Source organism: Erythrolamprus reginae, chromosome 2, assembly GCF_031021105.1.
Source record: "Erythrolamprus reginae isolate rEryReg1 chromosome 2, rEryReg1.hap1, whole genome shotgun sequence".
Classification (NCBI taxonomy): domain Eukaryota; kingdom Metazoa; phylum Chordata; class Lepidosauria; order Squamata; family Dipsadidae; genus Erythrolamprus; species Erythrolamprus reginae.
The window spans coordinates 276,290,022-276,303,950 of NC_091951.1; the positions used below are offsets into that span (position 1 = coordinate 276,290,022).

Consider the following 13,929-nt stretch of genomic DNA (forward strand, 5'->3'; position numbering starts at 1 on the left):
CATCAAATCAGGAAGTAAAGACATCCTTGTTTACCTAAACCCATAGTTAGGACTTCTTTTTTTAAAAAATACAACAATAACAATTCTGTACAAGTGACTCAGGGCCCCATGGCTAATGACAATAACTGGTCCTCTAGCTTTTATGTTAATATATTTACTTGCTTCAGCATTCTTTTCATTTCTCTCTCCTTTTTCTAGAAAATGAAAAAAAATGGGTAAAACCTTGCTATTCTTATTACCACGTTTGTGTATGTGTGTGTGTGTGTAGCATAGCATGAACAAGTGAACAGTCAGTTTGAGTCAGAAATGTTTACATTTCACTGGAAATGAAGGGGAACAATAAAGAAAATTATTCAGAAAATGCCAAGTCATGAAAATGAGTTGCATACAAACATTGAAAATGTCTGACTATACCAAGCAAGCAGAAATCACTTTCATTCAAAAAAAATATAAATGTGCAAATCAATATTTAAAAATGTATGTTCCAATAATTGCAACCAGTAATTGTAGACATATAATCGATTTTACTAAGAAAAGGAACAAAATGTAAGTGCAAATTCACTTTGTTGGAGTTTTGTTCAACCACATTTTATTTCTTTTATTTATATAGTGTATAAACGATCTTACTCAAGAAGCTTTGTAATCAAAATGAAAGGCAAAATTAATGCAACAATTAAATGTACATTAACAAAAATATAATGGCACAAACATTTTTCTAGTTACCTACCTTGCTTTTTGGAGTATAAGATGTACCTTTTGTCCTCTAAGAGAGGGTGGAAATGTTGGTGCAACTTATACACTGAATACAGCCATTTTTGGCCTCCCAAAGCCCCAACGCCACATCTTTGCCTTTTTTTTTTTGCAAAAATGGTGAATGAAGAGGGTTTGTGAGGCCTGCAGAGTGCTCCCGGGGGCTGGGAGAAGGCAAAAACACCCTGTTTTTGCTCAAAAATGGGCAAAAAAAATGGGCTATTTTTATAAAAACAGGGTGGTTTTTGCCTTTCCGAGAGCACTCTGCAGGCCTCACAAACCCTCTGTACACCCCATTTTTGTAAAAAATGGGCCATTTTTTTTTTTACAAAAACAGAAGCATCAGCCCTATGCAGATTCCCCAACCCTCTCCATTTGCAAAAAAAATAGGTAAATAATGTGTCCATTTTTGTGGGAAACGGGGTGCACAGGGGGCTTGGGAGGCCTGCTGAGTGTTCCTGGGGGCTTGGGGAAAACAAAACACGCCGATTTTTGCAAAAAAAAAAAAAAAACAGGGCACACAGAGGGTTTGGGAGGTTTGCTAGTGTTCCTGGAGGCCAGGGAGTAAAAAACATTTTTTTTTCTTACTTACTTCTTTAAAATCTTGGTGCGTCTTATACACCGATGTTTCTTACAGGGCGAAAAATATGGTAATTATCAAGGCCTTCCAGAACCATTTCTTGGAAGAGATAAGAGGGAGGACATTGAAAGCCAGTTTGGGCTAGTGGTTAAGGCACCAGGCTAGAAAACCAGGAGACCGTGAGTTCTAGTCTCACCAAAGGCATAAGAGTGACTGTGGGCCATTCACTCTCTCTGCTAGCCGATGATGTCAGGCTTGGTTGAGCCAAAATTAGAAAAAGCAAATTCTGCACTTGTAGGGAAACAAAAAGAAGAACAAGAGGAAGGTCACTCTTGTGATGAGGATATATTGTTACAAATGGGGGGGGCAGTCATACAAAATGCCAGCTTCTTTGACCTTTCCTATCCTATCTCTTGATAAGAGACTTCAGCAAAGAAGATCTATTCACCCAGGTCTCTCATGCAGAAAATCTCCAAGAGCTTCTGAACTTCACTTTAAGGAGGTTGCAGAAATAACTGTTCGGCAGAAAGCTTGGGTAGGAGGATACTTTGAAAGTATTACTGCTTAAAAAGTCATGTGCCCCACCATAAACTCCAGTTGAGCATAAGGACAATCAAACCAGACACTACTGAAACTTACGAGTCACATACTGCATAGCATAGATTAAGGGGGGAAAACCCCACTGCTTATCTAATCTTTGGCTGTCCCAGGCATAGGCAGTAGGTGAGGTAGTTGTTAGATACTTAGAACCTGAGTAGACTTGGTCCCATCATTGCTATTAAAATATGGCAGATTGTGGGATTGGAGGTAATGCAAAATGAACATTTAGGATCTGTCACTCTGTTAAATAGTTCTCTCTTAAGACCCCATCTTAAAAGGTGCTGTTGCCTTAACAGCCAATATAGTCTTTAGTTTCAGACATGAATTTCATTCACAATCACTGTTGCAGTAGTAACAAAATAGAATGAGCAAATAATTAACCACAAATGAGTTTCAGGCATAACTAATGCAGTTTTGAAAGCACGGTACAATACATTACTGGCTTTAATGAGGTTTAGTGGCGTCAATATTTTGGTTACCAACTTTTTTACCTATGCTCATTCAAATCACTATGCTTGATTTTCAATTGTTTTAAGACTATGTTGCTAGTGCCAGTCATAAATGGTAATGGAAATAACTGAATTGGCAGGAAAAAAGGAATTTGCTTTATTTGATACGTAGAACACAAATACACGGTCCAGAAGGGTCACTCAAAAAACTGTTAGTGCTTAATCAGTGGTTCTCCACCTTTCTAATGCTGCGACCCCTTAATACAATTCCTCCTGTTGTGGTGACACCAACCACAAGTCTAGTGCCAATTCTCCCAACAGAGCTTTAAGCTGATTGGCAGGAAGGTCAGAGGGACACCCCCACTGTAAACGCCTGATTGGTTGGATTGTAAAAATATGTTCCAAGGTGCCAGAATAGAAGCTTTAGTACCTAGCACCATGAGAAATTTGTCTTTTTGTCTTAGACGACCCCTTTGAAACAATCATTTGACCCCAAAGAGGTCTTGACCCCCAGGTTGAGAACCACTGGCTTATATGAAAAAGCCAAGATTTCACACATGAACTTTACCCCTTTTTTCAAGCCCTCTAACCAGTACTTTAAAATCTTTTTGAAATATACTACGTAGAATATCTATACTGTATGAGGAAGAAAAAATAGAGTGGTACCTCATGATACGAACCCCTCATCACACGAACTTTTCAAGATACGAACCCAGGGTTCGGAATTTTTTTGCCTCTTCTTATGAACTTTTTTTCACCTTACGAACCTGCCAAGCCGCCACTGAGATGCCCCGCCTCCGGACTTTCGTTGCAAGCCAAGCGCAGGTTTTTGCGATCCTGGGATCCCCTGAGGCTCCCCTCCATGGGAAACCCCACCTCCTGACTTCCACGTTTTTGCAATGCTGTAGGGAAATCCCAGGAGGGGAATCCCAGGATCGCAAAAGCAGGCGCTCTGCTGGGCAGAGTAGGGGGGACAAAAACAGGAAGAAAAGACTCATGGAGCTCAAGGGAGGAGAAAGGTGTGGGGGAGATGAGGAAAGAGAGGTGGGCAAAAACGGGAGGGAAAGGCTCATGGAGCTCAAGGGAGAAGAAAGCTGTTTGCCTCAGCTTTGTCTGGCCACCGTTTTTTTTTTAAAGCCTTAATATTTTGGATTCTCCTAATGGGCTTGCATGCATTATTGGCTTTTCCATTGATTCCTATGGGAAACATTGTTTCATCTTACAAACTTTTCACCTTACGAACCTCGTCCCGGAGCCAATTAAGTTCGTAAGACGAGGTATTACTGTATGTCTATTGCTACTTTACTATTGCGTTTGTATGAATAAACATAAAAAATGTTTTGGAAAAACAGTTCATAACTCTCCTACTACAATTCTTCCTCAATAGTTCCAAACAGTCTTCTGAAATTTTAATCACAATATAGCAAAAAAAAAATATTCCATATGATTCATTGGCCTGTCTGACTCAGCAATGTCAATACCCTTCCCCCCTTTTTTTATACAGATAGTCCTCGACTTACAAACCACAACAGAGCCCAAGATTTCCATTGCTAAGCCAAACAGTGGTTAAGTGACTTGCGCTCCATTTTACATCTTTTCTTACCACAGTTAGTAAGTAATCACCACAGTAGTTAAATGAACCATGTGGTCATTAAGAAAATCTGGCTTTTTCCCCTTGACTTTGCTTGTCAGAAACTGGCTGGAAAGGTTACAAAGGGTGATCACACGATCCCGGATCAATGCAACTGTCATAAATACATGCCAGTTGCCAACCACCCAAATTTTGATCATGTGACCATAGGAATGCTGCAACAGTCGCAAGTGGGAAAACTGGACCTTTTTCCAGTTCTAACTTTGAATGGTCACTAAACAAAAGGTTGTAAGTTGATGATTACTGTATTTTTCCGAGTGGAAGGCACACCTTTTTCCTCCTTGAAAGAGGCTAAAAATTTGGATGTGTCTTATACTCTGAATGTAGCTTTTTCAAAGCTTTTTTCCCCAGCCCTCACAAGGTGCTTATGATCTTCCCAGCTCTTCCCAGCTTGCAGGCTTTTTCATTGTTACTGTCCCCAAAGGTTTTTTTTAAAGCCATAACCAGGGGATAAAATAATATGCTGAAGCTGACCAGACTAAGGACGCTAACCTGGTAGGCAGATTTCCCCCCCCATTTTTAGACTCAAACTCAACCCGGATAAGATGGATTGGCTGTGGGTTCTGCCTCCCAGGGACAATTCCATCTGTCCGTCCATAACCCTGTGGGTGGGAATTATTGACCCCCTCAGAGAGGGTCCGCAACTTGGGCATCCTCCTCGATCCACAGCTCACATTAAAGAACCATATTTCAGCTGTGGCAAGGGGGACGTTTGCCCAGGTTTGCCTGGTGCACCAATTGCGGCCCTACCTGAACTGGGACTCACTGCTCACAGTCACTCATGCCCTCATCACCTCGAGGCTCGACTACTGTAACACTCTCTACATGGGGCTACCTTTGAAAAGTGTTTGGAAACTTCAGATCGTGCAGAATGCAGCTGCGAGAGCAATCATTTTTCAAAGGTAGCCCCATGTGGAGAGCATTACAGTAGTCGAGCCTCGAGGTGATGAGGGCATGAGTGACTGTGAGCAATGACTCCCGGTCCAAATAGGGCCGCAACTGGTGCACCAGGCGAACCTGGGCAAACGCCCCCCTCGCCACAGCTGAAAGGTGTTTCTCTAATGTGAGCTGTGGATCGAGGAGGACGCCCAAGTTGCGGACCCTCTCTGAGGGGGCCAATACTTCCCCCACCAGGGTAATGGATGGACAGATGGAGTTTTCCTTGGGAGGCAGAACCCACAGCCACTCCGTCTTATCCGGGTTGAGTTTGAGTCTGTTGACACCCATCCAGGCCCCAACAGCCTCCAGGCACCGACACATCACTTCCACTGCTTCGTTGACTGGACATGGCGTGGAGATGTAAAGCTGGGTATCATCAGAGTACTGATGATACCTCACCCCATGTCCTTGGATGATCTCCCCCAGTGGTTTCATGTAGATATTAAATAGCAGGGGGGAGAGGACCGACCCCTGAGGCACCCCACAAGGGAGAGACCTAGAGGTCGACCTCTGACCCCCCACTAACACCGACTGTGACCAACCCGAGAGGTAGAAGGAGAACCCCTGAAGAATAGTGCCTCCCACTCCCAACCCCGCCAGCCGGCGCAGAAGGATACCATGGTCGATGGTATCGAAAGCCGCTGAGAGGTCAAGAAGCACCAGGACAGAGGATAAACCCCTGTCCTGGGCCCGCCAGAGATCATCCATCAACGCGACCAAAGCAGTTTCCGTGCTGTAACCGGGCCTGAAACCCGACTGCTGAGGACCTAGATAATTGGCTTCTTCCAAGGACCGCTGGAGCTGGAGCGCCACCACCTTCTGAACAACCTTCCCCATAAAGGGAAGGTTGGAGACTAGACGATAGTTATTAAGTATGGCTGGGTCCAGGGAAGGCTATATGGTTATGACCTATAAAGCCCTTCATGGCATCGGGCCAGCACGAATCCCAGCGACCAATTAGGTCCCACAGAGTTGGTCTTCTCCGGGTCCCATCAACTAAATAATGCCGTTTGGCGGGACCCAGGGGAAGAGCCTTCTCTGTGGCGGCCCCGACCCTCTGGAACCAGCTCCCCCCATTGATTAGAACTGCCACCACCCTCCTCACCGTTCGTAAACTCCTTAAAACCCACCTCTGCCATCAGGCATGGGGGAATTGAAACATCTCCCCCGGGCCTATACAGTTTAGGTATGGTATGTTTGTGTGTATGTTTGCTTTTAATAATGGGTTTTTTAGTGTTTCTCTTAAATTATTAGATTTGTTATATATTGTTTATTATTGCTGTGAGCTGCCCCGAGTCTACGGAGAGGGGCGGCATACAAATCTAATACATTAAATAAATTAAATAAATAAATTTTCCTCCTAAAAACTAAGCTGCATCTTATACTCCAGTGAGTCTACTCTGAAAAATAAGGTATCTGTACTGCCACAAAATACATTTCTCTTTCACCTCTTCCCATCCTTAACGATCATTTACATTTTTTTGGACAAGTAGAATATCCATGTTGTAAAAGCAAAGTGCTACCAGTTCCAGCCTATTTACTAATGTCTTTTCCCTGGAATGCCTCTGAGTTGTTGGGGCACCTAAAAATGATGAAAGGAAGCCATATCGGTTGGTTGGAAGAGATCAGGAGAATGTGTTTTTCCTTCTCTTGTTATATTTTAGCTGCTGAGTAGGGATATCGGCAGAGAGACAGATGAGACCTTTTTGGCCCTTTGCTTTTTATGATTTATAATTTGGGTGGTCAGAAAAAGGAGGCCCTGTTGCTAGGAGGATAGTCCAAAAATGATGACTGATGAAGACACAGGCTGCTTCTCTACTTCTCTACCTAATCACACCACAATCACTATAACAAAAGCGATGTTGCATTCACTTCATCCTTAGGCTATCATGATTGTTAATTATAACAGTGTTAAAACTTATTTATTTCAAGACTATCCAAGAACAAGTTCTACGTGCATCAAATCTCTTAAGCATCATCACCTCCTAACCATGAAGGGAAGTCAGATGCCTGACAGTGACTGGAAACAGGAACAATAAAGACAAACAGCAAAGAGGCCAGGAAAATTATTATTATTATTATTATTAATTAGATTTGTATGCCGCCCCTTTCCGTAGACTCGGGGCGGCTCACAACAGTGATAAAGAACAATATGTATTGACAAATCTAATAATTTAAAATCTAAAATAGCAATTGTACATTTAAAAAATCTAAAAACAAGGAACCCCAATATAAAAAACATACATACAGTCATATCATGCACTAACACTACATAGGCAGAGGGAGATGTCTCAGTTCCCCCACGCTTGACGACAGAGGTGGGTTTTGAGGAGTTTACAAAAGGCAAGGTGGGTAGGGGCAGTTCTAATCTCTGGAGGGAGCTGATTCCAGAGGGTCGGAGCCGCCACAGAGAAGGCTCTTCCCCTGGGTCCTGACAGACGACATTGTTTAGTCGACAGGACCCGGAGAAGGCCAACTCTGTGGGACCTGACCGGTCGCTGGGATTCGTGCGGCAGAAGGTGGTCTCGCAGGGATCCTGGTCCGGTGCCATGAAGGGCTTTATAGGTGATGACCAACACTTTGAATTGTGACCGGAAACTGATCAGCAACCAGTGCAGACTGCGGAGTGTTGGAGTAACATGGGCATATTTGGAAAAGCCCATGATTGCTCTCGCAGCTGCGTTCTGCACGATCTGAAGTTTCCGAACATTCTTCAAAGGTAGCCCCATGTAGAGAGCATTACAGTAGTCAAGCCTCGAGTTGATGAGGGCATGAGTGACTGTGAGCAATGACTCCCGGTCCAAATAGGGCCGCAACTGGTGCACCAGGCGAACCTGGGCAAAGCCCCCCCACCAGGCTGGTATAGTTTCTCCTGGGTCAAGAATCGGTGGATACAGATTAGATGAAGGGTCTCCAACCATGGCAACTTTAAGCCTGGAGGACTTCAACTGTCAGAATTCTGGGAATCAAAGTCTGCCAGGCTTAAATTTGCCAAGGTTGGTGACCCCTGGATTAGACCACAGACATCAAGAATGGTTCATCACAGACATCAAGAATGGCTTGCAGAATTCCCTACTTAAAGAAGGAGGTGGGAAGGAATGAGTGGAAGGGAGTTGATTTTGAACTGCTAACAAGAGCTTACAAAACGTTTGTCAGACCAATCCTAGAATACAGCTCGCCTGTATGGAACCCACATTGCATATCTGACATCAACACAATTGAGAGAGTCCAGAAATATTTCACAAGAAGAGTCCTTCATTCATCTTCTCACAACAAAATACCTTACTCCACCAGACTTGAAATTCTTGGTTTAGACAACTTACAACTCCGTCGTCTCCGTTCCGACTTAATTATAGTTCATAAAATCATATACCAAAATGTCCTACCTGTTAATGACTACTTCACCTTCAACGCAACAACACACGAGCACGAAATCGATTTAAACTAAATGTCAACCGCTCCAAACTTGACTGCAAAAAATACGACTTCAGCAACAGAATAATCAACGCCTGGAATGCACTACCTGATTCTGTGGTTTCTACTCCTAACCCCAAAACCTTTAACCTTAGACTATCTACAATTGATCTCTCCTCCTTTCTAAGAGGTCTGTAAGAGGCGTGCATAAGCGCACCATTGTGCCTACCGTCCCTGTCCTATTGTCTACTTTTTATTATTACTTATCTAATGTTTTATATGTACAAATTATCACCCTATAATTGTTTGACAAATAAATAAATAAATAAATGATTATTTTCATTGGGATCACAATAAGAACTTTATTCGCTCACAGCTTCTATTTAAAAATTTCCTTTAAAAAAACACCACACAGAGAACCAAGGTGTAAAACTTAGCAGAAGGTGCAGCTTGATGTTACTATTGTTGTATTACCTTGGCTTCCTCTGGGCTGGTTTAGCTTTCTCACATAACTGTTAAGTAAAATCCAGAGAGGCTGCAGAATCAAGGCAGATGATCATTAACAACTGCGTGCTGGTTGAACCATCCCCCAAATATTTTTCTCCACACTCAGGTCTATCATCATAACAACCTTGGAATATAGATTTATCTTAGTAATGGCTTGTCAAAGTCACATGATGAGTTTGATGGCTGAACTTAAGTGCAATGTCCAAACGGAATACAGGCTCCTGCTACCTGGGAATAAATAAAAGTGTTGGGGTTCTTAACCCCCATCCAGAAGCCCTAATTTTAGTGATAACATGCAATAAAGCATCCAGTCACAGCAGAAGAATAAACTGTGCAAACGTGGCAAAGAAATCACACCACAATTATGTACATAAATTCTGCCTACATTCCCTCAATTCCGTGTAATGTAAACTGGACTTCAAAATCTATTCAACAGACTACAGTATTAGTCACCTATTCTAGATAACAAGCCAGAGGCTGTCCCTCCCCAAAGAATTTCTGAATAAACTTCCTGCATTCAATTGTCTGTGTATCTCTCCGTAAAACAGTACTTCTCAATTATTTTCTCTTACGTTCCCCCCAGGAAGAAATAAACATCCCCCCCCCCCCCCCAATTCTCCAATGGAATTTTAGTGTTAATATTTATTATTTTACTTATTATAAGATGCAAGCAAACTATTAGCTGAGGAAGGCTGTTCTACTCACTTATCTGGGAGTAAGTCACACTGAACTCAGTGCAGCCTATTTTCAGTTAGGCAGCCATAGGCTACCAGGGCTAGGGCCCTCTTTTGACATGGGACCAAGCCAGCTTAATGAAGCCAATGTTTTCAGATCACCGGCCTGGCCCATAAGCACTGCCCCTGCCAGGTACTCACAGTGAATGGTATTTATTTGTTTGTTTGTTTGTTTGTTTGTTTGTTTGTTTGTTTGTTTATTATTTGTTTTGTCGTGTATATTATTATTATTATTATTATTATTATTTATTAGATTTGTATGCCGCCATATTGGTGGTATATAAAGATATAACAATATTTATATACAGTGGTACCTCAACCTAAGAACACCTCTACTTACGAACTTTCCTAGATAAGAACTGGGTGTTCAAGATTCTTTTGCCTCTTCTCAAGAACCATTTTCCACTTACAAACCCTAGCCTACGAAACTGTAACCGAAAGAGGCAGGGAGAAGCCTTCGTGGGGCCTCTTTAGGAATCTCCTGGGAGGAAACAGGGTCGGAAAAGACGGGGAGACGCTTCCATGTTGTCTCTCTAGGAATCTCCTGGGAAGAAACAGGGCCGGAAAAGACGGGGAGAAGCCTCCGTGGGGCTTCTCTAGGAATCTCCTGGGAGGAAACAGGGCCGGAAAAGGCAGGGAAAAGCCTCCGTGGAGCCTCTCTAGGAATCTCCTGGGAGGAAACCGGGCCTCTACCCTCCCTGTGGTTTCCCTAATCACATGCATTATTTGCTTTTACATTGATTCCTATGGGAAAAATTGCTTCTCCTTACAAACCTTTCTACTTAAGAACCTGGTCACAGAACGAATTAAGTTCGTAAGTAGAGGTACCACTGTACATGGAAATAGCCTTCAGTAAGTTGCCTAGAAACATTGGTCCCTCGGTCCCCGGTTCTGCCCCTTAAATTGGGAATATATGACCTAATTCACTAGTCATTTTATTTAAAATAAACCTTTTAAATTAGGAATAAACTCACTGACAAATCTCAGCCTCAACTACCATGTTAAAATGCAGGGCCAAAATAATAGGGAAGTGTTTTTAATAGGAAAGTGAACACAAGAACAAGAGGGCACAATCTGAGGTTATTTGGGGGGGGGGGGGGATCAGAAGCAACCTGAGAAAATATTATTTTACTGAAAGAGTAGTAGATGCTTGGAACAAACTTCCAGCAGACGTGGTTGGTAAATCCACAGTAACTGAATTTAAACATGCCTGGGATAAACATATATCCATCCTAAGATAAAATACAGGAAATAGCATAAGGGCAGAGTAGATGTGGACCCTGAGGTCTTTTTCTGCCATCAATCTTTTATGTTTCTATGTTTCTAATACTACAGGTAGCAACTCTTAAACAGAACGTCTATGGAGATTCTCGGTCACCCAGTTGTCCCAAAGGTGCTTTTTTCAAGAGACCATTGGATTTTCTGCTGGTTTTTTTTGTTTTGAAGACTTTTTGCTTCTCATCCAAGAAGCTTCTTCAGCTCTGAAGGATCTTAAACGGAACCTCCTCCTTAACCATTTGGGGAATCCTGCCCTAAATCCTCATGTGATCTTGGCGGAAGAGGGGGGGGGTAAGCCCGTGATTTCTGCTCCTGTCCTCGGCAGGTTCTCGATCTGTCCCCCAAACCGCTCCTGTGAAGCGGATCCCCGATGCTGCGGCCTCCTGGCCTGACCCCGCCACCACCACCACCCCAGACGGGCCGGGCCGGCGGGCTCACCCAAAAGCAGCAGCTTCAGCTCCTTGCTGGAACGCCGCTTGTCTCGACGCAGCCGCCGCTCGATCTCCAGCCTCAGGAGCCGGTTCGCCTTCTGCTCTTCGGATAAGCAGCAGCATTGGCCGCCCATGTTCGGCGGCGCCCCGGGAGAAGCCCGGCTGAGGGGCGCCCCTTTCTTTAGGGGAACTTCGAAGATCCCACGGCCGCTTCTTCTTCCCCGCCAGGCAAAGACACGAAGCGCGGGCCAGGCGGGTGGCCGCAACGGACTCGGCGGGTTCCCTCCGGGAGAGCCCAGGCCACGCCCCCTCCGAGCCCCGGTTCACTTTTCGGGAAGGAGCCTTTCCGGCCTCTGCCTGACAGCGGGGCGGCTTCCCTTGTGAGGCGAGGGAGCGTTTCGGTTGAACCGCGTGGCGTTTATTTTCTTTCCTTCTATGGTTGAGGATCCGGCGCTGTTCCGGGAACAGCAGCTCTGTTCATACACACACACACACACACTTTCCCCACATACTCCCACACACAAACTTACACACACACACACTTACACATACACACTTCCCCCACTCACATACACTTTACACACACACACACACTTCCCCCACACACACACACTTCCCCCACACACACTTCTCCCCCCACACACACTCACACACACACTTCCACACACAAACTTCCACACACACTCACTTCCACACACACATACATACTTACCCCACTCACACACACTTCCCCTACACACACACTTCCACAGAATCACACACACACTCACACCCACACACTCACACCCACACACACATTTCCCCAAACACAGACTTTCCACACACACACACACACACACACGTCCCCTTCACACACACACTTCCAGACACTGAACAATATATGACATGGGTTGTCTTTGCTTCAGGTGCTCCCTCGGTGCTCCCTTGGCCATTGCCATCACCACCCATTTAAACCAGAAGTCTTCAAAACGTGGCAACTTTTAAAGAGTTTGTGGACTTTTAACTGCCAGCTCTGAGGGCTGTAAAATTCTGGGAGCTGAAGACTGCGTTTTAAAAGTTGCTAAGTTTGGGGACTCCTGAAAAAACACACCAAATGCCTCATATTACGCAGGTTTACTGCACAAAAAACACAAACCAAAACAAAAACAGTTTGACAGAGTGAGTTGTTTGTTTGTTTAGATTTATAAGTCGCCCCTCTCCTAATGGACTCAGGCCAAAGTTAGCCAGCGCAATGTCCTAAATCAGGGATCTTCAACTCCCAGAATTCCCCAGCCAGCTTTGCACACACTTTGCACACACACAGCTTTGCTGGCTGGAGAATTCTAGGAGTTGAAGTTCGCCAGGATTCACGTTGCTGAGGGTTGGAGACCCTGTCCTAAATCATGGTTTAACAAGCCACAATGGCTGGCTTTGTGCAATATTTTGAGCCAAACCCAAGCTACGTTTATGGGTCAGAACCAGTTTAATTTATGGCTTGCCACTCAGTGGCATGGGAAGTCAGAGGAAGAGGAAATCAAAATTCAAGATGATGGGTGTGGTGCTGTGATCTAAGTTCCACATCCATGTTGTCATGTGCGCATACAAAACAGGCAGAGCTTGAGTTGTGACACAGTGCCAGCCATCTGGCTAATTTTAATCAGCCTCCTTTGGAGCAAGCTTCTAAGCCCCAATGTGGCTCGTGGCTTAATATAAAGTTTGATCCAGATTGTTATCAGTTATTAACCAGGGTTCATGATTCAATAATATATGTGAAGCTGGTGAGTAGATTTCATGAGAACTATCAAAATTCATTGGGAAAAAAAACCCAGATTTTTGAGCTAGTAACTTCACCAGAGGATCCAACTCACTTGTTCAGAGCGCACCAGTTCGCACCAGTTATTGACTTTGGTGATTTTCCATCTCTGGATTCCTTACTTGCTTCTGTTTTCTATTAGTCTCAGCATTTGAGAGGGTCTTCTTGCTCATTTCCCATAGCTTTTCCCAATTTTGACCATCTCTTTTTCTGCATGCCTTTACAGGTATGTTCTTCCCAATACGGATATCATTGCACAATACACATCCCTCTCCAGGCAGGATAAATAAACTTCATCTAGCTGGATTCTTGAACTTTCACCTGTTGGGTGGATACTGCCTTGCACACCTTCAGTAGTGAATCTCATTTCCCGTAGCTGTTCCCAGTTTTGCCCTTCTCTTTTTCTGCATGCCTTTACATGTATATTTTGCCTAGTACAGATATCAATGCACATCTCTCTCTCCGGGCAGGATTTTACCGAGCTGGATTTTTGAACTTTCACTTGTTGGGTGGATACTGCCTTGCACACCTTCAGTAGTTAATTTCTCTCACAAAATGTTGAAAAGCAGGACCACAGACCAGCAACAAGAAGCAATAATAATTTAAACATACAGTACTTAGTGCAAGAAAACTGTTTCCTATATATAAAGATAGTTTGCTTGGACTAAGTAATGGATGGATGGATGGAGGGACGGATGGAGGGATGGAGGGAGGGAGGGAGGGATAGATAGATAGATAGATAGATAGATAGATAGATAGATAGATAGATAGATAGATAGATAGATAGATACTGTAGATAGACAG

General features: G+C 43.8%; 1 protein-coding gene across 2 annotated transcripts in view; it reads right to left on the bottom strand.

The window, feature by feature from the left end:
- Positions 1 to 11,770, bottom strand: part of LOC139162397 (guanine nucleotide-binding protein subunit alpha-14-like) — a 55,407-nt gene extending 43,637 nt beyond the window's left edge. Inside the window, exon 1 of one of the 2 annotated variants that reach the window (XM_070742708.1) lies at positions 11,341 to 11,770. In XM_070742708.1, the coding sequence (XP_070598809.1) occupies positions 11,341 to 11,467 (127 nt within the window). In that variant the 5' untranslated portion in view covers positions 11,468 to 11,770. The remainder of the gene's footprint in view (positions 1 to 11,340) is intronic. The other variant, XM_070742709.1, reaches the window with a different exon arrangement.
- Positions 11,771 to 13,929: the final 2,159 nt, after the last annotated feature.